General features: G+C 36.7%; 1 protein-coding gene across 1 annotated transcript in view; it reads left to right on the top strand.

Moving 5' to 3' along the window:
- The window catches only part of PTPRZ1 (protein tyrosine phosphatase receptor type Z1), a 214,488-nt gene extending 190,187 nt beyond the window's left edge, over positions 1-24,301 (top strand). Inside the window, 12 exon segments of the mRNA XM_017856932.1 lie at positions 232-366; positions 945-1,079; positions 2,150-2,313; positions 3,940-4,075; positions 5,758-5,904; positions 13,686-13,779; positions 14,127-14,200; positions 16,159-16,287; positions 17,198-17,344; positions 20,984-21,126; positions 22,008-22,143; positions 23,352-24,301. Of these exon segments, the coding sequence (XP_017712421.1) occupies positions 232-366; positions 945-1,079; positions 2,150-2,313; positions 3,940-4,075; positions 5,758-5,904; positions 13,686-13,779; positions 14,127-14,200; positions 16,159-16,287; positions 17,198-17,344; positions 20,984-21,126; positions 22,008-22,143; positions 23,352-23,492 (1,581 nt within the window). The 3' untranslated portion in view covers positions 23,493-24,301.
- The last annotated feature ends 547 nt before the right edge of the window (positions 24,302-24,848 follow it).

Genomic DNA, 24,848 nt, shown 5'->3' with positions numbered 1-24,848 from the left:
TTTTTTTTTTTTTTTTACAAAAGTGATAGGGATCCTTCTGCTTCCTAACCAAGAGTATTTTCTAACCAAGAGTAGCTATCTTAGTACCATCAAATTTCTCCAACTTCGCAAGTTTATTTTTTATGGTTTTCTTTTATAGAAAAGTGTGTTGACCTTAAAACTTAGGTATTGTACAGTTAAAGATGACATATAAATCAGTTAGTAGGAAACATTTATCATTTAATTCTTCAGGGCTACAACAGACCAAAAGCTTATATTGCTGCCCAAGGCCCACTGAAATCCACAGCTGAAGATTTCTGGAGAATGATATGGGAACATAACGTGGAAGTTATTGTCATGATAACAAACCTCGTGGAGAAAGGAAGGGTATGTAGACAATCTATTATGTCTAATTAAGACTAATTAGAGGTACTTTAAATTAGTTTTAATAGAGTCAGCATTAGGAAAGAGCCAAAGTTTTGGGAGTTAGTTGATATTCTTTTCCAGTAAATATGACAGCTACAGGGAAACTGTTAATACTGTTAGTCAAAGAGTTTCATTACAAATCATGCTATCTGCCTTTTAAATGCATTCTTCATACTGTGAGAGAAGTAAATGTGACTCATTGAAAAGCAATGTAGAGTGAAATCGATTTTAATTCACAGGACATGGATTTTAGTCTCGGCTCTGTAACCTGAATCTTCTGACTCACTTGCCTCATCTGAAAGGGGAAAATTTAGGCTACCTCATCTCGGTCTCGTTCAACTCTCAGATTCTATCCCTAGGCTGCTCCACAACTAATTTCAATCGCTTATAAACAAACAAACAAACAAACAAACAAACAACCTTTAGAAGAGTGAAGGAGTCCTTTCCTGTCACCATCTCAGAACTTTACTGATTTCAGGGAATGACTTTTACATAGAGCATTTGAAATACAGAAGTAACAGCTACATTTTCTTTTGCAGAGAAAATGTGATCAGTACTGGCCTGCCGATGGGAGTGAGGAGTATGGGAACTTTCTGGTCACTCAGAAGAGTGTGCAAGTGCTTGCCTATTACACTGTGAGGAATTTTTCTCTAAGAAACACAAAAATAAAAAAGGTGAATCAACAAATGATGGACATAATGAAGTGAACAATGCATTTGGTCATTTTTTAAGTGAACGAGTGATAGAACCAAGAAAAGGTAAAAAGTATATAACTAAAGGCATTAAACATTCTTATAACAGGCCAAAAATTTGCCGAGTGTGGTGGTGCGCACTCGGGAGGCTGAGGCACAAGAATCGCGATTGCAGAGAGCTGAGATCATGCCACTGCACTCCAGCCTGGGCAACAGAGTGAGACTCTGTAAAATCAAAATAAAAAATAAAAAAAATAAAAAAATTTCTTATCACAGCTGCCGTCAGTCCTAAAAGTTTCTTTCAAGTCTCTAAATGCCCGCTGTGGCTTTGGAGCCAGACTGGTTTTGTTGCTGATGTTTACAGTGAATGTGATGCATGAAAAGAAATTCCTATCTTATGTGACAACTGCATAGGATGACCCTGACATGATCCCAACATTCAACTAAAAAGAGTGGAGAGTGAAACAAGAAAAAGAAAGAAAACACGAAGAATCATGTGTACTCAGGTTCTTCAAAGAAACAGAACCAACAGAATAGAGAGATAGAGAGATTTATATTTTTAAGGATTGACTCACACGATCATGGGGATTAGCAAATCTTAAATTTGTAGGACAGGCTGGCAGCCTAGAAATGCTGGCAGGATCTTTACGTTGCACTGTGGAGAAGAATTCTTTCTTCTTCAGGTAACCTGTCCGTCTTTGTTCTTACAGCCTTCAAGTGGTTGAATAGAGCTCACCCACATTCAGGACTATGATTTGCTTTACTCAAAGTCTACTGACTTACATGTTAATCACGTCTAAAAAAATACCTTTCCAGCAACATTTTGTGTGACTAGTGTTGACCAAACATGGGCCACCATAGTATAGCCAAGTAGACACAAAATTAATGATCACAATTGACACTCTACTTTTTTTCGTTCATTATGGACCCTCAACATCAAATCAAGCTATGACTCCTGACTTGCTGTTTAAGAACTGTGTGTGTGTGTGTGTGTGTGTTTGTGTATGCGTGTGTGTGTGTTTGACTGTTATTAACTGTCTGAACTTTTCCAGGGCTCCCAGAAAGGAAGACCCAGTGGACGTGTGGTCACACAGTATCACTACACGCAGTGGCCTGACATGGGAGTACCAGAGTACTCCCTGCCGGTGCTGACCTTTGTGAGAAAGGCAGCCTATGCCAAGCGCCATGCAGTGGGGCCTGTTGTCGTCCACTGCAGGTGAGTCTCAGAGATGTACCTCTAAACTCATAGAACTGCTTATACTTGCAGAAAGGAAATCAATGGAACAAAGCTTTTGCCAAAACAGAAATGATTTCTTGAAGTGAGGGTGATAAAATTATGTGTTCATTTTCGTAAGTATTGATCACTAGGAAATGAACATGCCAGACTCAGAATTGGATGGCTGAATATTTCTAAGCACCACATATTTTTTGATGTTGATTATTTTATTTAATTGTTCAACTGGATTTCAGCTTATTAACTATTTGACGCAGGTGGAACAATGTTTTTGTTGTTAAACCAATATTTACCTCAACATATAACAGCATGGGATAAAAATGCTTGAGCTACAGCCCCTGTCCCTAGGAGTTAAAAGTCTTTATTAGAGTTATTATGCCAGGCTTGCATCACAGAAGCCAAAGCACACAAATTGTGAGAAATTTGGCAAAATATATTTAAGTAGTTTTTAAACACTCTGGGACCAGAATTCCTTTTTCATTTTCTTGGTTTCTAATACATTATATTGAATGTATTGTCAATTCATTGTTGCCAAGTTTTTTTAATTTCCAAGACCAGATTGATAAATAGAAATAATGATGTTTCAATGAAAGAGGAAAAATATGTTAAACATCCTTATTTAATGTTTTTAGTTAAAATAATAATAGCAGTTAATATTTATTGAGTGCTGACTGTGTGCCAAGCCTTGTGATCACAAAAATCAAATTGATTTCTATGTGAAGTATTGTTATCAAAGCAGCATGCTTTTACAGAAGCAAATGTTTGCCTTTCATATATAGCTTACCTAACACATTCTAATTACCATCTCAGGAGTTAAATTTGAGAGACCCATCTTGAGGTTTTTTAATCTGTTAGCCTGATTATAAACTGAGGAAAACAGGACGATGCAAGAAAAATAGTGCTGAAGGTCAGGGATTGTTTCCTAGCAAACGGAGAAGGACCAGGCTATTGTGCAGAGCAGGTGCTAATTTTCCACTCTAGCACTTCCTACTTGTCGGAACATTTGAAAAGAATCCCTGTCTGTGAATTCTGTCCCTCTGCTAGAGGCTTTGAAGAAGTCCATAGATAATAGCCCTTTAGAAATAACTGAAGTCATGCTTTATTCCTCACCATCTCACTGAAATGATATTTTCAGCAGAAAGCTTTATCAAATTCTTTTTCCCATTAACGCGGAAACCTTTACAAACGTGTCTACCTGGAAACATAGACCTAGGGACCTTTTCTTTTCAGAATCTGGTGAAGCTGAAGCTTTCATTTTGTCAGATTACATATCTATTTGCCACACTCTGATACATAATATTTTCATTGTACAATATACAATGAATAATAAATATCTTTTTTTGAAAATTTAAAAATCTCCAACAGAAATAGTGAAGTTGTTTTGCAATTAGACACATGACAAAACATTAGAAAGGGCACTTCTAAATTTGTTGTTTAAAGCATTATGCTTAACTACTAAACTGTTTACAATATTGAATCGCTAAATTTATTGTGTGGTTCACTTGCTTGAAGAAGGAAGTTAATCAACATGACAACCAGTAGTGATCTACTTTTCAAATTTATTTTATGCTTAACATTGAAATATTTATTTCCTTGTCTTCTCTTCAGTGCTGGAGTTGGAAGAACAGGCACATATATTGTGCTAGACAGTATGTTGCAGCAGATTCAACACGAAGGAACTGTCAACATATTTGGCTTCTTAAAACACATCCGTTCACAAAGAAATTATTTGGTACAAACTGAGGTATGATTTTTAAAAGGATAACTTTATTCATCTAAGGTATGGAAACGTCACTAAAATGTAGGTGTATTCATCTCCCAGGACTGCAAAACAAAGTAATACACACGGGGTGGGTTAGAACAACAGAAGTTTATTGTCTCATAGTTCTGATGTCTGCAGGCCCATGCCCTTCTAGAAGCCTCGAGAAGATTCTTCCTTGCCTCTTTCAGCTCCTGGTAGCCCCATGCATTGCTTGGCTTGTGGCAGCACAACTCCACTCTCAGTCTTCACTTGGCTCTCTCCCTCTGTGTCTGTTTCTGTATCCAAATTTTCCTCCTCTTATAAGCGTACCAGTTATCCTCCTCCTCCAGTTGATCTCATCTTCACTAATTACATCTGTAACAAACTTTTCTACAAATAAAATCACACTCTGAATTATCAGGGGGCTAGAACTTTAATATATCTTTTCAGGGGGACACCATTCAACCCCTAACACCAGTAACTGCAGCTATATCATGAATGAACCAGGTAAATTTTGTCTATTTTGTGACCCCAAATAGAGAATACCCTTTAAAATGACACTGGTCACAGAGAAGATACAGCAAAAGTCTAAGTAGAGTGGTCCACACACACCCTTGCTAGCAAAAATCTCAAGTTCTTCATACACATAGTGGATGAATGGATTGTTTTTTTAAAAAAATATAAATTATGCTTAAATTATATCCATTTTAAGCCCATATAGTTTACCCATAGGTGACAGAACAATGTCAGCAAATCTGCATTTTATCTTCACTATTTCTAAATAAAAATGAACTTAAATGGAAACCTATGAATGGCAGCTTGAAAGCAATCAGAAACCAATGGCTGAGTGGGCTTCAAAACAAAACCACACCAAACTTCCTTCCATCAATTATCCTGAGCAAACTTAAACAGGAACAGAAAACCAACTACCACATGTTCTCACTTATAAGTGGGAGCTAAATGATGAGAACACATGGAGACATAGAGGAGAACAACACACACTGGGACCTTTCAGAGGTTAGAGGGTGGGAGGAGGGAGAGGATCAGGAAAAATAACTAATGGACTAATGGGTATGAGCTTTAATACCTGGGTGATGAAATAATCTGTACAACAAACCCCATGACACAAGTTGACCTGTCTAACAAACCTACACATGTGCCCCTTTACTTAAAATAAAAGTTAAAAAATGATATTCTGGTGATACAAGACCAAGGAAGAGTTCCATATATGAAATATCAGAGAACTATTAACAACTATATATAAAATTGAGTTAAGTTATATATGACAAGTGAAAAGGAGAGTTGGCATTGCCAGAAGGTGCAGGCCCACCAGAAGTATAGAAGTGAGGAAAGCCCTCTCACAAAGTGCAGAGGTGTCAAGTTTGAAGGATAGGCAGAGAGGACATTGCTTTGCCTCACCAACTCTTCCTGCCTCCTACCCTATTGTGTATTGCCAACAATACACAATAAATGCAGAGGTAAGGAATGAGAAGAGGTTCTTTCTTCTGTGACCACTTCCTTTCCTCTGTCTGACTTCTTTTCAGGTTTAGTAAGCAATCTTTTTTGTGGGTCTTCCCCCATTCTGTAAAACTCTCCTTGTCTGTCAATGGAAGCTACCATGTTTGTAGGTAGATACATATGAGGAAAACTTGAAGTAATGTTTCTTATTGTCATTGTTTTGCCAGGAGCAATATGTCTTCATTCATGATACACTGGTTGAGGCCATACTTAGTAAAGAAACTGAGGTGCTGGACAGTCATATTCATGCCTATGTAAATGCACTCCTCATTCCTGGACCAACAGGCAAAACAAAGCTAGAGAAACAATTCCAGGTGAGTCCTCTTGGAAGCCTCTTGGATGTCACTACAGAACTGAATGTCCCTGCATCTTCTCATTGAGTTGACAGGGTCATGTTGAGTGGGCAGTGTGGGTACAATGGCTTTGTATTTGAGCCATCGTTGTTCCTTACTGAGGGCTACAGTGCCGCATGGTAAATTTCAAGGAGAAATATAATTCTGAGTAGCAAGAGGAAAAGTTCTCAGAAACTTTAAACTAACTTTTATAAATGCAAACTTGGTCGAGAAAAGAGGGGCATAGAGCATAACAGAATGAACAGAAAGAATTTGTAAAATAGACTATGTAAGTGCTCTTTTTACTTTGAAAAAAAGCAGACCACTTAAACATGAGTGCTGTGGCTCAGGCTGTTCCTGATACTCTTTGGAAAAAAACTGTGTCTCACTTGAAACCCCTGGACCAGAGTAGTCCACACTGGAATAATAGCTTCTTCAACCCCAGTTTCTCCCCCTCACCCTGTCTCAAGGCCATAAGCCAGAGACAAGAGCATGTTTTGTCCATATTGTACTTCCCACAATACCAGCTCTCTGACTTTCAGAAATCAGTAGGCAAAGAATTCAGAAAGCAGGTGTTACCAGACGTGCCAGCTGAGACCGAAGCATTTGCGGAATCGTAGCTTTCCACAGGAATAGGGGCTATATTGTTTCACTCCACATTGTTCCTGTGCTATCCGCTTACTTCTCAGAGTTCCTGGAGAAATAGGGCCAAATTATGAAGAATGAATATCTAGGAAGAATTCGGAAGACCTTAGAAAAACCCAGGAGAGTTAACAAATGTTGAGATTTCACTTATTCTCCTGCTTTGCTCCCCAGTCTATAGCATAGGTTGTTAGCCACCATGAATTCCTTTGGGCCGTTTGCCTTTTAAATTACTGCACGGTGTGCCTTTGGAGGTGTAAGAGAAAGATTGGGGTCAGTACTGAGCTTAGAACCTGTTGTCAGAAAGTCATACATGTTTTACTCAGCCAAGCTTATCTCAGTCATAAAGGAATGCCTTAAGGGGGGAAAGAGTATGCAGTTGGGCTTCAGATAATAAAGAAATGTTAAAATGTAATTAAGTTGTAAAGATATCTTTTCCCTAAATAAATTACATACACACACACACAATATTACCCATTTCAAGAAAACTCTCATTTAAATATGATTTGCCCCTGTGTAGTTGCATTAAAAAAAATGATATGGTAAACTAAATAATCCAGGATCAAAATGAAAATATTAACTATAAGGTCAGAATTCACTTGAAAAGAGAGATATTTTACTCTCTTTCCTGTTAGCATCATAAATAGGGAAATGTATTTGTGTGTGTGTGTGTGTGCACCATCCCATAAAAAAGATATCTATTCAAGTTTATCCACATAAAATTTCCTTGAAATAAATTGAATATCTGTTTATTACACAACTACTTATTAGACACCTACCAGATGTCAGGCTTTTGTGTTATTAGGATGCAAACATGAATTTATAAAATAAATAAAAAAAGCACACCCAGCTCCTAGTCTTATGGTGCCTGCAATCTAATAGAAAATACAGGTAAGAAAACACAAACAGGCCAGGTGCAGTGGCTAACACCTGTTATTCCTCTGTTTCGGGAGACCATGGTCAAGAATTTGAGACCGACTTGGGCAACAGAGCAAGACCCTGTCTCTATAAAAAAATTAGCTGGGGCCGGGCGCGGTGGCTCAAGCCTGTAATCCCAGCACTTTGGGAGGCCCAGACGGGCGGATCACGAGGTCAGGAGATCGAGACCATCCTGGCTAACACGGTGAAACCCCGTCTCTACTAAAAAAATACAAAATCTAGCCGGGCGAGGTGGCGGGCGCCTGTAGTCCCAGCTACTCGGGAGGCTGAGGCAGGAGAATGGCGTAAACCCGGGAGGCGGAGCTTGCAGTGAGCTGAGATCCGGCCACTGCACTCCAGCCCGGGCGACAGAGCGAGACTCTGTCTCAAAAAAAAAAAAAAAAAAAAAAAAAATTTAGCTGGGTGGGTGGCATGAGCCTGTAGTCCTAGCTACTCGGGAGGCTGAGGTGAGAGGATTGCTTGACCTCAGAAGTTCAAGATTACAGTGAGCTATGATTGTGCCACTGCACTCCTGTCTGAGAGAGAGAGTGAGACCCCTGTCTCTAATAAAAAAAGAAAGACAGAAAGAAACAGATAAACACAATAGTTTGAAAAATGCCATTATAGAAGTAAAACAGGATGCTGTAGGAGTATAGATAAGCATGCAACTTACCAGGGAGAATTGTGTAAGATATATTTAAGAATTGAACACAGGATTTGGTGATTCATTGGACATTGCAGAGAGAGAGGAGAGAAAAGACACAAGCATAACTACTCAGATTCTGCTTGGGCACTGGGAAAGTAGTGATGTCATTCACCATGACTGAGAATTCAGGAAGAGGAGGTGGTACATGCTTGAGGGGTGTGGTGAGGGAGAAGACGGTGAGATATTTCTAAATCTACCTTATTTTTAGGTTCTTGGGAGATGTCCCAATAAACATGTATACTTGGCAGTTGGATACTGGGTCTGAAGCATAAGAGAGGTCTGGCCTGAAGAAATGGATTTGGGAGTAATCAGCTTAGACATGGTTCTTTGAAGACTTGGAATTGGATAAGATAGCCAATTAAAAATGAAATGTCTAGCCGGGCGCAGTGGCTCAAGCCTGTAATCCTAGCACTTTGGGAGGCCGAGACGGGCGGATCACGAGGTCAGGAGATCGAGACCATCCTGGCTAACATGGTGAAACCCCGTCTCTACTAAAAAATACAAAAAACTAGCCGGGCAAGGTGGCGGGCGCCTGTAGTCCCAGCTACCTGGAAGGCTGAGGCAGGAGAATGGCGTAAACCCGGGAGGTGGAGCTTGCAGTGAGCTGAGATCCGGCCACTGCACTCCAGCCTGGGCGACAGAGCCAGACTCCGTCTCCAAAAAAAAAAAAAAAAAAAAAAAAAAAAAAAAAAAATGTCTAAGAAAGGTTAGAAAGGATTACTTAAGAAAAGATTTTAATTAACCAATGAATGGCCAGCCCACAAATAAAGGGGGAAAAGTGGCATCAGAAGGTAGGAGAAAATTTGGGACAGCGGGGTATACTAGGATCCAAAGTAAATAATGTTTCTTGAAAGAGGAAGTGAACAGAGATGGCAAGTGCTAATGACAAATCAAGTATTTTGGGAATGGAGGAGGCCGTTGGATTTAGAAATAAGTCATTGATGACCTTTGTCTAAGAGCCATTTGGAAAGTATAGCATTGATCCCAGATTACAGGGAGTTAAGGAATAAATTGATTTGAGGAATTAATGACAATTATATAGCTCTTAAAAATGTTTACTCTGGACAGAATGATTAAGATAACTATAAGAAAACTTGGAATTAGAGAGTAAGATTTGGGGAGTATTTATTTGGGATTTCTTTGCTTATGTTTTAATATGAGACATGAGAGCTTCTTTAAAAACTAATGGGAAGGGAGATAATTGGAGTGTGCAGAGACCCTGAGTGGTACAAAGAGGCAGGATTCAAGACACAGTTAAAGGAATTAGTGTTCAAAAGTAGTAAAATGTAAGTGTTTACAGTAGTACATGTATAGGCTCTAAGGCTGGAGGCTGAGAAAGTACTCTGGTTTCTATTCTCTGTGAAGAGAAGGTGAGTGTGTGTGCATGTGTATGTGGTGGGTGTTGTACATATATTCCTTTTTTCTTTTTTAAATTGAGACAGGTTCTCCCTCTGTCACCCAGGCTGGAGTGCAGAGGCACAATCTCTCACTGAAACCTTCCTCTCCCTAGCTTAAGTGATCCTCCTACCTCAGCCTTCTGAGTGGCTAGGACTATAGCAAGTGTACACAACCACGCCTGGCTAATTTTTAAAATATTTTTTGTAGAGATGGAGTTTTGCCAGGTTGCCCAGGTGATCTCCATCTCCTGAGCTCAAGCGATCTGCCTGCTGTGGCCTCACAAAGTGCTGGAATTACAACCATGAGTTATTGCTCCTGGCCCGTTGCACACATATTCTAAAATAAAACTGTTAATAGATTCAGAGGGAAAAGGGAGATAATTTCAAGGAATCTATATCATACCAGTCATTTTCTCTGAATGTAATACAGTAAAAATTGGAAATTGACAATGAAAAGTTTCCCTAAAAAATTTGATATTTGGGCATTAAAATACCCTTTTAAATAATATACATATTTAAGAGGAAATTTTAAAATCTTTAGAATTAAAGGTCAAAAGAAGCACTACATAACATTTTGAAAGTTTTAAAAATTAAATAGAAAATTTAAATGATTAAATAAAGCTTTAACAAAACCTAATGCAGGTTCTGTCAAAAGACGATTAAAATAGACAAACCTGTGTCCAGATTGACAAAGGGAGGAAAGAATGTGAGTAAATAATATTGAGATAAAAAATAGAGATATAATTTAGAAACATTTTTAAACACAATACATTTGAAAACCTATATGAAATGAATAATGTATTGTATATTCTTAAATAACTAAAAGCATTCATTGAATTGTTTGTAACACAAAGGTTAAATGCTTGAGGTGATGGATGCCCCATTTACCCTCCTGTGATAATTATGCATTGTATGCCTGTATCAAATAGCTCATGTTTTCCATAAATATTACACCTTTTATGTACCCAAAGAAATGAAAAATAGAAAAAATTCTAAAGGAAAAATATAATAAAATACTCTAAAAATATATAGAAAATTTAACTAGGCCAATAGCCATCGAGGAAATCAAATGAGCTGCCTAAAATCCCACCTTCAAAATATAACCAGGCCCAAAAGAATTTGATGTCACATTTTGCCAATTTTTAAGGAACATAAAATTCCAAATGTTAGCATAAAAAATCCAGGTGAAAAACTAACCCAGCTATATTATTGGACAAATATAACTTTGATACCAAAACTGAACAAAGACAGAGTAAGACACTTATAGACTGGTATCAATAATCTTATTTAAAATATCAGCAACTCAAATCCAGGAGTGTATTTCTTTAATATCATGAGCAAGTAGAGTTTATAGGGTTTATTCCAAAAATGAAAGATGGTTTATTAATATATTTATATACAGAAACATCATGACCCTGTCAATTAATACAAGAAAAGTAGTCAAATTCTACATTGTTCAGTTAAAAAAAAAAAAAAAAAAAAAAACTCTTAGTAAGCCAGAAATAGAAGAAAGCTTTCTTAGCCTTCTAGAAAGTGTCTATCATAAAACTACAATAAACATCACACATAAAAATTAAAATTGGAAATGCTCATAATAGATTCAAGAAAAGATAAGGAAGGTCAATTATTGGCACTACTATTCAACATCATCCTGGAAATTGGATTAAACTAGAAAGATGTATAATGGTAGAAAAGGATTTGCAGATAGATAATATAACTACCTGCAAAGAATATCGAGAGAAACAAAAGAGAAAATAATTATCTTTAATTAGAGTTTAACAAACATACATAAAAATCAATAGCATTGTTATTTGTTAGCTTTGAGTGATTAGAAAATGTATTAGAACAATAAAAAACCCATTATTAACAACAACATTATTATTAACAACAAAATTATTATTAACAACAATAACAAAACAGTAGCAAAAACTTCATCATCTCAAAAAAGACACTTAACAAAATATGCAGTAAATATATAAATTTATAAAAGTAAATTGAAGAGCATAAAATTAGGCCCAAATAAAATATAATGTTGATACATGGAAATATTAAGATAGTGCTTCTCCTTACATTGACTATAGAAGTCAATGCAGTATCAATCGAATTTACAGCAGGATTTTTCATGGAAAATGTAGAACAGATTTTAATTTAGCATGGAAAATTAAAGAGCCAAAATATCTCATCCATACTGAAAAGGAAATAATAATACAAGAATTCTGTTGTACTGTATATGGAAGACTTATGCTGTGATATAATAGTATTGGAAAATGGAGGAATCTAGCAGAGGAATGATGCATTTGAGGAAATCTGTTATGTGGTAGAGATAACATTACATATCAGTGAAGAAACAGCAGACTAATCTACAAATAACATTGGGAAAATTTTCATGTCAAAAAAAGTAACGTTATATCTCTACCACTCCTCAAACATTAAAATGTGTTCAAGGTGTATTAACTACCTAAAGGTGAAAGCAAACCTTTATAACTATTGTAAGATCATTTTAGAAAAGAAAATATTGAGCTGGGCACAGTAGCTCACACCCGTAATCCCAATACTTTGGGAGGCCAAGGCAGGCGGATTGCTGGAGCCCAGGAGTTCGATACCAGCCTGGGTAATATGGTGAAACCCCATCTCTACAAAAATACCAAAATTAGCCAGGTGTGGTGGTGCACGTCTGTAGTGCCAGCCACGTGGGAGGCTGGGGCAGGAGGAACTCATGAGCACAGGAGGTCGAAGCTATATGCACTCCAGCCTGGGCGACAGAGTGGAGACCTGTCTCAAAAAAGAAGAAAAGAGAAGAGGAGAGGAGAGGAGGGGAGGGGAGGGGAGGGGAGGGGAAGGCAGGGCAGGGCATACATTGGAAAGTTTTTTTTAATAACTTCAGGATAGAGAAGGACTTCTTAAGTAAAACAATAATTTGCAGAAAGCTATTGAAGAAAAATAAATTGGCTGTAAATCTCTGTGTTACTAAAGAAACTGAAGACGATTCCAACTTTTTACACACTATAGATTTACATTCAAGACAGCGAGAACCCCCTACAAATTAATAAGTGGCAACGAAGAAAAAATATGAAAAGGCAATCATCAAAGAAGATATCTTAATGACTAATGAGCACCAAAATTCACAATTTCACAGAAATTAAGACAATGCAAATCAAAACCATGATATATTATTTTTCATTTATCCGACTGTCAAAAATTAAACACTGAATACTCCTAATGCTCTACGGAAACCGTCACACGTGTGCACATTAAGAAACATACAGGAGGCCGGGCGCGGTGGCTCAAGCCTGTAATCCCAGCACTTCGGGAGGCCGAGGCGGGTGGATCACGAGGTCAGGAGATCGAGACCCTCCTGGCTAACACAGTGAAACCCCGTCTCTACTAAAATACAAAAAACTAGCCGGGCGAGGTGGCGGGCGCCTGTAGTCCCAGCTACTCGGAGGCTGAGGCGGGAGAATGGCGGGAACCTGGGAGGCGAAACTTGCAGTGAGCCGAGATCACGCCTCCATCTGGGGGACAGAGCAAGACTCCTCCTCAAAAAAAAAAAAAAAAAAAAGAAAGAAACATACAGGAGATGCTCATAGCTATAAAGCTATACAATTGCAAAACACTGCAAATAACCAAACATTCACTAGTTGAGTAGATAAACAGAATGTAGATTATTCATATAATGGAGTAATAACTGTTAGAAGGAATAAATAAAATTGAATTATATACATATATATGTATATACACACACACGATGTAATTTGCCTCCAAACATCTGTGTCAGATTTAAATAGAGGAAATGGAGGTTGCACATCTATAGTGGAAGCCATGAGGAAGATTCTCTCAATGCTAAAAGAATTACTTGAGATTTCTTTGCTTCTTCTAACTCCCCTGGTGTAAAACATAGAAGCTCCAGGAAGTTCACTAAAACAAGGTTTAATTCAAGGAATTATTGGAAAATATTTCATATATATTTTTAGTCAGTATCTTATCTTGATTGGGATGTGTGTGTGTGTGTGTATGTATGTGTGTGTGTGTGTGTGTGTGTGTGTGAGTATTTCGGGGACTTAAATGAAATAACCTATATATTTTTTTACTCTCTTGCCCAGCTCCTGAGTCAGTCAAATATACAGCAGAGTGACTATTCTACAGCCCTAAAGCAATGCAACAGGGAAAAGAATCGAACTTCTTCTATCATCCCTGGTAAGTTGTGTTGAATCTTGAAAAAACAACTTTTTTAAAATAATAAACACATTGTAGGAAATTTGGCAATATTTGTATACCTTTGGAGCAAATGGAGCACGTTCAGATATTTCTTGTTTTGTCCAATATGTAACTGTTCTGAAGGACTCATAAACCCCTGAAGTCTTATCTAAAAATGCAAAATGTCTAGAAAAATTAGCTTACAGATCAGAGACACTTCAACTTGAAAATGCAGCTATATTTTACATCTGGCATGGGGAAAGATGGTACAGTGCTGTGAGCATGGGTTATTTTGTTGTTTCGTTTTGTTTTTGTTTTTGTTTTACAATGAATATTCTGTGTTCCAGTGGAAAGATCAAGAGTTGGCATTTCATCCCTGAGTGGAGAAGGCACAGACTACATCAATGCCTCCTATATCATGGTGAGTCAGAGAAGTCACTGAGGAGACTGTCTGCCAGCTTGTGTTACAGGCAGAAGCAAAGACTACAGGCATGGGCAACATGAGTGGTAAATATAAGTTAAATCTGTAGACTGTAAGGCCACAGTCCACAGCAACAATTGAAATAACAGCATGCTTTCATGTGTGCTGGGACTGAAGAAACCTCAAGCAAGACCAATAAGTAGATGCAGGAACACAAACTCACTATTCAGGGCTGATGAGTAGATATAAAACTTATACCTGCTTGTCTAAAAGGCTTTATTTACTTCACTAAGGTAGAACCCCTGAGCAAACCCAGAATTCACTGGCTTCAGCAAAGCCCAACCTCACTGGCATCACTACTCCAGGTTTGCAGCATGATTCTTACCCTGCAAACTGGGCTCATTTTGGGACCTGGATTTCTAAAGATACAATGCTTTTCTTCTGCATTTACATCTTCTGTGTTAGGGATGAGTGTTTTAGTAGCTGTTGTGTGACCTTCACTAACATTTAAGGTCAGTGAATCACGGAGCTTGGCTTCTGATGAAAACCTCCTAATTCTTACTCCAAAACCTCTGTTCTATTTATCCAGCAAAGAAAACGTTAAGGAATATCTATGCAGGAAACACAGGGATGTGTGGTAGTGGCATCTAAATACATTCACATTTCAAATGAGCCACTGGGTGCTAGGAATGGGATCTGAAAGCAGAAGGGGCTAGAAGAGCCAGGACTTTAGTAACAATATAAATATCACAATTAATCCAATAGCTCTAGCTTCTCGGTGTCTGTAGCAAAATATGCAAGGTGTCTCCCTGGTTCCTCTCTTGTAGCAGCAACCAAGGTGTCTGAACACCGAAGTGGGAAATGTAAACTCTCCTGTAGATTTTCCACTCTCTGTGGAGTAAGAGACAGTATCCACGAAGCAGTTTGCTAGGTGTGCAGCTAGAGGTTTGTTTTTAATGAAACTGTTCAAGTTTCTCTATCAGCTTAGCTGATAGCTACTATCCTCAGTGACCACCAGAGGCCCAGACGAAAGAGCACCAATATGGGATTCACCTGCATGGGTTCCATTGAGCAGTCTCACCTGAAGTCTTCAATGACAGAAACACAGTGTGAAAGTTCAGAGTTTTTAGTATTTATGGACCCTGAGGAGTTCATGGCACTGGAGGCCACATGCATAGAGCTTAGGCAAAGCAAGCAGGGAAAGAGAGAAAAGGACCCATTGACCAATGCCTTTATTGGGTCCAGGGCATTGTCCAAGCAGGTTTTCCATGGGGAGTTTTACTTGATGGGTTTAAAGCAAGCAGGCACAAGTCCCAGGAGGTCATGTAGTGACCGAGAGGTATTTACTGTGGCATATCTGCGAAGTCCAGGTAGGTGTGAGGGTCAGCAAGGCCAGCCAAGCAGGCTATTCCATAGTGAAATGGTCACTGTGGAGCAATTTTGTAAGTTAGATACCTGAATCGATCACTTTAAGGAACTGGTGGATGGGACAATGTAGAACTGGAAACTGTATCAAGGGTGACTGAACCCTGCTTCTGGCATAACAAAGTCCAACTTATATTTAAAAGGAGTGCCAAGGAAAGATAAAAATCATCAACATTCACTCCAAGATGATAGGTAACCCTGAATACTATGTCTGACTTCTTAAGGCAAACTTGGGCTCAACGCTTAACTTCTAAAGCCTCAGTTTAATCATCTGTAAAATTGGGATCATAGCTCCTATCTCACAGTACTTCTGTGAGGAACAAATGACTTAAGAGAACAAAAAACACATAGTGTCACACCTAGCATAGGAAGTGCCCAGTAAGCATTGGCTGTAATAATCATATTACTACATATAGACACAATCTGCAATTCAAAAGACTGTTTTGACTTAAGATCCATTGATGTATAAATGTTTATCTGAATGTTTAAAGGCATACACCAGTGTTGTTTTTGTCTTCTCTTTGGTTTTGTAGGGCTATTACCAGAGCAATGAATTCATCATTACCCAGCACCCTCTCCTCCACACCATCAAGGATTTCTGGAGGATGATATGGGACCATAATGCCCAACTGGTGGTGATGATTCCTGATGGCCAAAACATGGTAAGTCCCTTAGACCACTTTTGGGACTTTCTTTACAGGGAAATATCAGGTTACAAATAGCGAAAACTCCAGCATACAAACAAGCAAAGCAATTTTGTTTTCAACTAATAAACTAATGTCATTGAGGGCATACCCTTCTATTGTTGGGCTTGCTTTCATTATACAGTCTCCTAGGTCAAAATGATGAATAAAAGTTTTAAATGAAAATAAATTTAAATTAACTTAAACATGTGTGTTTTGTGACATTGCTTAAGAAAATTAGAATCACAGCCATGAAAGAAATCAGGCCTATATGCTTCTGTTACATTTTTAAAATAAAATGTATTAGAATATTTAGAGATTACCTGAGTTTAAGGGAGGTGCCTAATTTTTTCTTTAAAAAAAGACCTAGTTAGAATTAAGACAGTTCCTAGTATAGGAAGGACTTTTTTAGTATGAGAAAAGCAGGGATATCCTATCCCCCTCTTTATATGTGTTTGGAGAACTCAAAGAGTAAAATAAAGTAAATATTTCATTTAGGCTTTACATGTTTACTTAGCTTTGATATTCAGTTCTTGTCTATAAAATTATTGTGTGACCATTACACATGAGGCCGGAAATTTTTGAGCTCTTAAAATCGCTTGAATCTTCTCTACTCAGTTGTCAATTACAGAAGCAATAAGCTTATCATTGTTGTTGATAAGCTAAGAGCATAAAACAATAAAGCAATAGTTTGGGTTCCTAAGTGTAATATTTTATTCAGCACATCAATCTAGTTGAAGGCACCATGAAGATTTTAAGAGTAAATATTCAGATACAAAGAAAAATTGGAGTTGAAATTTCTGTGCCAACCAATCAACTTTATTTCACAATCTGACTTATTGGGCATTTAGTTAAAATATAGACTCTTCTTTCATTTGCAATTCTCCAGGCAGAAGATGAATTTGTTTACTGGCCAAATAAAGATGAGCCTATAAATTGTGAGAGCTTTAAGGTCACTCTTATGGCTGAAGAACACAAATGTCTAACTAATGAGGAAAAACTTATAATTCAGGACTTTATCTTAGAAGCTACACAGGTAAGGATATAAGTTAAATGACATGGTTTTTATCTTAAACACATGTTAAACATATTCTAATCTAGGGATCTTTCCTAGAAATGAAAAGCATGATTCTGATTTTTTCCCAATTGAGACAATTACACAAATAATCAAATTACCTTGTCACTTTCCTTTTCAAAATGGTATAGAATCATTGAACAGTTAATCATCACTGCATCATTCCTGAATTTTACACATACAGGAAGTCAAAGCTCATTTACTCCAGATTAATGGTTGACAGAACATAGATGGGAAATAAACACAGTAAGAGAATAAATGTATTAATTTTAATTCTCATTTTAATATAAGCCCTTACCTTGAACGAAAATACTACTTGCCTAAACTCTCCTAAGTAAAATGGGAAAATACTACCTACTGAAACTTACTATTCTCTACCAATGTAGAAAGTTGATGAGTGATAGTGATGTAATAAGTTGATAAATGAAGTGCTTTGAAAACATGAAGTACAATGAACTAGGAATATTTTACTAAAGTCTTGGTTATCTGTTACACAAGGTACTGCTGTTATCTACAAGATAATACTTTGTTTTACTAATCTCTTAATTATATGCAAATATCTATTATTGAATTCTTTGTCAATAATTTATTTATGTAGAGCTATAGTAAAATACTAAAAGATACTAATAATGATGTCTAAGGAATGTGAGATTCAGAGTACCTTCTCAATCTGACAAAGATTAAATCATGTTCCAAATAATTTGAATGTTTCACTTTTCTCTAGTTCTGAAAACTAGTACATATGTGGTATACCAGAAGATACTCTATTCTCTAGAATATTTAAGTGACCAATACATATAAACTTGATGATACAAATAACTAATAATGTAAACAGCATAGCAGTGGAATAGTATCCTATCTCATTAAAACAAAAAAGACTTAGGTCTTTATTTGTAAAATGAAGGGCAGGAACTAGAAGGCCCCTAAGATCCCTGAGAGCTCTTAATATTCCATGCTAATTTTTACTTCTGATTATTCCCTGATCACTTTAGTAGCATCCATTTAGATCTGCCATCTCTCATACCTTCTTCTCATTATTCCTGGTTAGTAAGAAAGCCTATCACTAGAGTAATAATCATTAGATACCTATTATCTTGTCACACCCATTATCCTGATCACTGATCATGTTTAATATCTTGCTCAGCACTGGGAAATTAGCACTGTTTTTCTCCTAATATTATGCAGAAAATAAACTAGATAACATAGATTCCTGATTGATCCCAATTCAGTGTGTCTCATCTAGGTAAATCAGCTATTATGGACAACTTGATAATCCAGGAGCCCAACCCAGGGATCAATATAGATGTATTTCTATAACAAAGATCAAAAAAGAAGGAAAGACTAAAGTAGACAGTTTCATTGACTTCAGACATTTTTAAGCACTTTACCCAAATATCACAACATTTGAGGTTAGTAGACAAGTGAAGGTCTACGCTACTGAGCTTTCAAAAGCTAGGGGCCTTTTATTTATGTATTTGTTATAAGGACTATTTTTAAGAATTTATTAAATATTGAATATATTTAAGGTGTTTATATTATATGTGCAAGGTTTAACAATTATGTTAAATTACTGTTACCCACCATTGACTTTAAGAAATAGAACATGGCCTTGACCATGAGACTTGATGGTCTCATGTGCTCCTTATCCCCTTCATCCTCTCCTCACTTCAGAAGTAGCCTCTTCCTGAATTAGTATTTATTGCTCTCTTGACTTATTTTATCATTTAACTCTTGTCTTTGTTTTCCTTCATACGTATGCTGCTTACTTTTAAATATCTGTGAACTTTATATAAATTATGTGTATTTTCCTACTGAGATTTATCCACGTATTTGGGTGTAGTTCAAATTCATTTACTGCTGCTGCTTAGCATTCCAGATAATACATATTCTTTTTTTTAATTTTACATGCCAATTATTACTTGTTTGTTGTGTTTTGTCTTGGTTTGGTTTTGCTATTACAAACAGTGCTATATGAATATTTTTAGTCACATGCAAAATTTCCCCTTGGGGATACCCTGGGAATTCCCCTGCTGTGTTACTGTGTTGGATCATCTTCAACTTTCTGTAACTTTACTAAGTGAAATCAATTGTTTTCCCAAGTCATCCTACCAAGGTATCCTGTCATCAGGAATGTGTGAGTGATCTGGAATCGCTACATCCTCACCAGGGCTTGTGTTAGGAATGAAACAGCATCTCTTGTTACTTTTAATTTGCATTTCTCTTGTTGAAAATGAAGTTTTCAACATAACTTTATATTTTACATAATTGTTTACATAAATAATATTTTACATAAAATGTTTTAGAAATAATATTTTATATAAATTAATTGACCATTCAGATTCTATCTTTTACTGTGTCTGTTCATGATTTTGCCCATTTTCAGTTAGATTATTTATCACTTACTGATTTATCAGAGGTCTTCTTATATTGTGGATACTAATCCTTTGTCAGTTACATATATTGCAAATACTTTCTCCCAGTTTGGGATTTGACTTTTTTACTTTCTTTGTGATTCTTTTTTTTTTTTTCTTTTTTTTTTTAGTGAAAGAAAAGTTTTGAAGTTTAATCTATATGAATTTATTGATCTTGTTATTCCTGGCCTTTAAAAGGAAACCATCATTTAGTATCTTTAAAACATACCGTTTACCCTGAAATCATGAAGATGCTCTCCTACATTGTTTTCTAAACGTACCACCTGAAATTGACTTTTTGTATTATATTTTGTGAAACAAGCATTCAGTTTCATTATTTTCCATATGATGATACCCATTGTCCCACCATTATTTATGAATTAGCAATATCAGTTCAGTCATTCATATTATATATATATATCATGTATATGTATACACACACACACACATATGCTTGTTCTAGGATATTTATTTTATTCCATTGGTCACTTTGTTCATCCCTCAGCCACAATGGCAGTGTTTTACTTCTTATAACTTAGAGTAATTCTTGATATATGATGAGTTAATTTCCTCTATTGTTTTTCTTCTTTAGTAGTATCTTGGCTATTTTGGCCCTTTGCACTTTTATGTAAAATTTAGGTTCTGCTACTTGTTTTTAAATGTATCATTTTTTCAAAGTACACTTTTGGAAGCTGGGGGTAAGAGGTTTAAGGGATTTAATCAAGTCACAGTCTTGTTGGTCAATTAAGTAAGAATCAGAATCGGGATCCGAGTTGAACCTAGATCTCTACCTCCTTGTCAGCATTTTCTTCACTGTGTCATGCAATCTCCTTCTTTTACTTAAGCCTGAAGAAATATATGAAGAAATATATGAAGAAAGTGTATGCTATTTTCAAAACAGATTTTAACACCAGCGATTTCTTTTTATAAATTTGAAGTTAGCAGTGCAAATACATCTTTGGTGCATAGTTTCATGGTTTGTAAGCATTGGCATATTTCACCCACAGAGTTTATTTTAGAATAAAAAAAGTAATTTTAGAAAAAAATAAATAAAGAATGTGCTGCAACTACGGCTGCTCACTCATGCCTGCCATTGGATTTTATTACCTTACTGTAATTCCTGATTTTCCTCAATGATTCCACTCCTCGTAAACTGTCACTAACGTTACTTTGTTTTTTCTTCTTGTAGGATGATTATGTACTTGAAGTGAGGCACTTTCAGTGTCCTAAATGGCCAAATCCAGATAGCCCCATTAGTAAAACTTTTGAACTTATAAGTGTTATAAAAGAAGAAGCTGCCAATAGGGATGGGCCCATGATTGTTCATGATGAGTAAGTTCCGTATGTAACATTGTTTCACGCCTGCACATTCTCTGGGCATATGTATGTTTCTGTTGTCTTCAGACAAACCTAATGCTTTGGACCCACTGTGATGATTCAGCCATGGTGGATTATCTGCATCTTATCAATAAAGTTAGCACAGAACATTTTTTCTTTTTTACTTCACTTAAAGTCCCTGTTGAAGACAGAGAATGGGATCATGATCACAAGTATCTTCTCTTGCATTTGATGCTGAGAACACTTTGTATACTAAGTCAGTGTTTTAGCAGTGAAATTTTACAGGAGCCAACCAGAGAGTCATTTTCAGTCATTGATTTCCTGGCATAGAAGTGAAATTGATAAGATTTTTATTTTTCAGGAACGAGAAACTTTATCCAATAAATCTTCCTAGGATTCCATTATAAACAAATAAAAAATGCATATGCTGAACTATGTTATAAATATATAAAATACAGTTTGTTATATATGTATTTATGCATATATTATATATGTATTATATATAATGTGTAATACACACACATTATACGTGTATTATATATGATGTGTAATACACATACATTATATGTGTATTATATATGTCTTTATATGATACTCTCAGTTTGTTTTTCATTATTGCTAACCCCTTTCATAGTATACAAATAATAACCATAAGCAAATATTAAACTTCTGTAAAGTATGCCACTACTAATATCATGAACACTTGGCAGTATCTCAGATTAAATCATAGTTCTTTGTGCAAAAAGCAAAGAGAGACAATTCATTAAAACTTTCAGTGTTTTTGCTACAAAGTTGTCAAGGCTATAGGCTTTGAGAGTTCTAAATGTGAGTAGTGCATCTCAATGGAGTCTTTGTTCCTTTCCTTTTTTTACAAGGCACGGAGGAGTGACGGCAGGAACTTTCTGTGCTCTGACAACCCTTATGCACCAACTAGAAAAAGAAAATTCCGTGGATGTTTACCAGGTAGCCAAGATGATCAATCTGATGAGGCCAGGAGTCTTCGCTGACATTGTAAGTAACAAGGCAGTGAACCAAATTTTTCACTGATAAGAGTACTACTAACTTCCTAGAGGCTGCTGAAATCTTACCATGTATCAAGAAAGATCTTATTAACTGATAACATTAGTATGTAGTTTTCAAGCTGAATTATAAGTCCGCAATCCATAGAACAATAGACCTTTAAAATGTATACTTCAGAAAATTTATGGATAAAAACTTTTAAATCTCATGTTTGCCTTTGTGCACAATAGTAAACAATGCAAATAAGCTTAGGTGAATGTGGAAGTCATAGGCTCATCTTCAGCTCTTTGGTCTGTTTAAGGGCCTTATAAAGGGACCTTCTTCAAAGCCCCAGCCCAGACCAGTTGGCAGGAGGTCAAGGTTATCTTCGTGCACATGCACTGCAGAGGAGCCCCTATTAAGTCTCATTCAGGGCCGCTGAGTTGTATCAAGCTTGTGCTGCCTGAAACTGCTTTCCGGAGATGCACATTTCACGAATGCATTTAATTACGCACTGCTTCACCTGTAGGCCTAATGGTTCTCAGCTATGATGCTGCTCACTGGTTCAGATTCTCTGTAGCTGCCTCTCCCCAGACTGCCTGAGATGGCATCTGTAAGAGAAAAACTGTTTCATTCTTCTATGTGCCACTACTCTGAGACCACAGCAGGGCAGGTACTTAACTTTGCTTATAGCAGGGCGTAGGACCAGTCGGGCTGATAGTGTGTGAAATTCTTCTTGTTGGTGAACAGTGTATATTGTGAAGGACTGCATTCTACATGGGTCCCTGGGCTGACAGTAAGTCATTCCTGAGATCTTTCCATAAAGAGGCAGACACAGTGGATTTTCTAACAAGTAGAGAAAGAAGAAGAAACCTGTTTCTGAGTGAGTTACAGGTGCCCAGTGCCAAACAGTCTCCCTGACAAGTTAACAGAACCCTGTCTCATCACCTTCTGATTTCATGGATAAGAATTAAGTACTTATTGGCAAATGTATGTAGGTTAATTTTCTAGGTCAGTGAATGGTTTGCCAATTGCAACGTTAATTTAATCAGAAAGAGACATCAGTATAAGTTGTGTACATCTGCTGAGTATAACAGTGCCCTTAACACATTGCCCTTTCATGAACACTGCTGAAGTGTGTCTAAAAATATTTCTTCTTTTTAGAAATGTATGCCTTCCCTGAGCGTCATGTTTATAACCTCCCATCTTCTGTTCTCTAGGAGCAATATCAGTTTCTCTACAAAGTGATCCTCAGCCTTGTGAGCACAAGGCAGGAAGAGAATCCGTCCACGTCTCTGGACAGTAATGGTGCAGCATTGCCTGATGGAAATATAGCTGAGAGCTTAGAGTCTTTAGTTTAACACAGAAAGGGGCGGAGGAACTCACATCTGAGCATTGTTTTCCTCTTCCTAAAATTAGGCAGGAAAATCAGTCTAGTTCTGTTATCTGTTGACTTCCCATCACCTGACAGTAACTTTCATGACATAGGATTCTGCTGCCAAATTTATATCATTAACAATGTGTGCCTTTTTGCAAGACTTGTAATTTACTTATTATGTTTGAACTAAAATGATTGAATTTTACAGTATTTCTAAGAATGGAATCGTGGTATTTTTTTCTGTGTTGATTTTAACAGAAAATTTCAATTTATAGAGATTAGGAATTCCCAACTACAGAAAATGTTTGTATTTAGTGTCAAATTTTTAGCTGTATTTGTAGCAATCATCAGGTTTGCTAGAAATATAACTTTTAATACGGTAGACTGTAAATAAAACACTCTTCCCTACGATATTCAACATTTTACAACTGCAGTATTCACCTAAAGTAGAAATAATCTGTTACTTATTGTAAATACTGCCCTAGTGTCTCCATGGACCAAATTTATATTTATAATTGTAGATTTTATATTTTACTACTGAGTCAGTTTTCTAGTTCTGTGTAATTGTTTAGTTTAATGATGTAGTTCATTATCTAGTCTTACTCTACCAGTTTTCTGACAGTGTATTGTGTTATCTAAGTCATTAACTTTGTTTCAGCATGTAATTTTAACTTTTGTGGAAAATAGAAATACCTTTGTTTTGAAAGAAGTTTTATGAGAATAACACCTTACCAAACATTGTTCAAATGGTTTTTATCTAAGGAATTGCAAAAATAAATATAAATATTGCCACTAATTTGTGTTTGCTTGTGGAGCATTGTGCTGAAGCATGTGTGGCAGAAAATTGTGGACGTGGGGTCCCCCTATGATGAAGGCACCAAAAAATAAAAAATAAATAAATAAAATTAAAAAAAAAAAAACAGCTAGTAAGATGGGGCAGGGTTTAGAGTGGTGGGTCCCAAACTGTGCGTTGAGGTACACAGGGAAGTCACAAAACTTTCCATTTGTGAGGAAAACATAGCAATATATGCAGACACTGCACAAACTTTTACTATTGAATTATTTGAACTTAACTACTTAATGAACAGAACAACTATGTATTTCTTTTGGCTTGGGGAGTGCTATGATCTGAATGTTTATGTCTCCTGACAATTTATCCCCTCACCCTCAAGGTGATAATATTAGGAAGTAGGACCTTTGGGAGGTGATTGGGTCATGAGGGCAGAGCTCTCATGAGTGAGATCAGTGTCCTCATAAAAGAGGCCTGAGCAAGACCCCTCACACCTTTCACTGTGTGAGATTACGTTGAGAAGACAGCTATCTATAAGAAAACAAGCCC

Source organism: Rhinopithecus bieti, unplaced genomic scaffold, assembly GCF_001698545.2.
Source record: "Rhinopithecus bieti isolate Rb0 unplaced genomic scaffold, ASM169854v2 scaffold_42380, whole genome shotgun sequence".
Lineage (NCBI taxonomy): Eukaryota > Metazoa > Chordata > Mammalia > Primates > Cercopithecidae > Rhinopithecus > Rhinopithecus bieti.
This window is presented reverse-complemented; position numbering and strand designations above follow the sequence as displayed.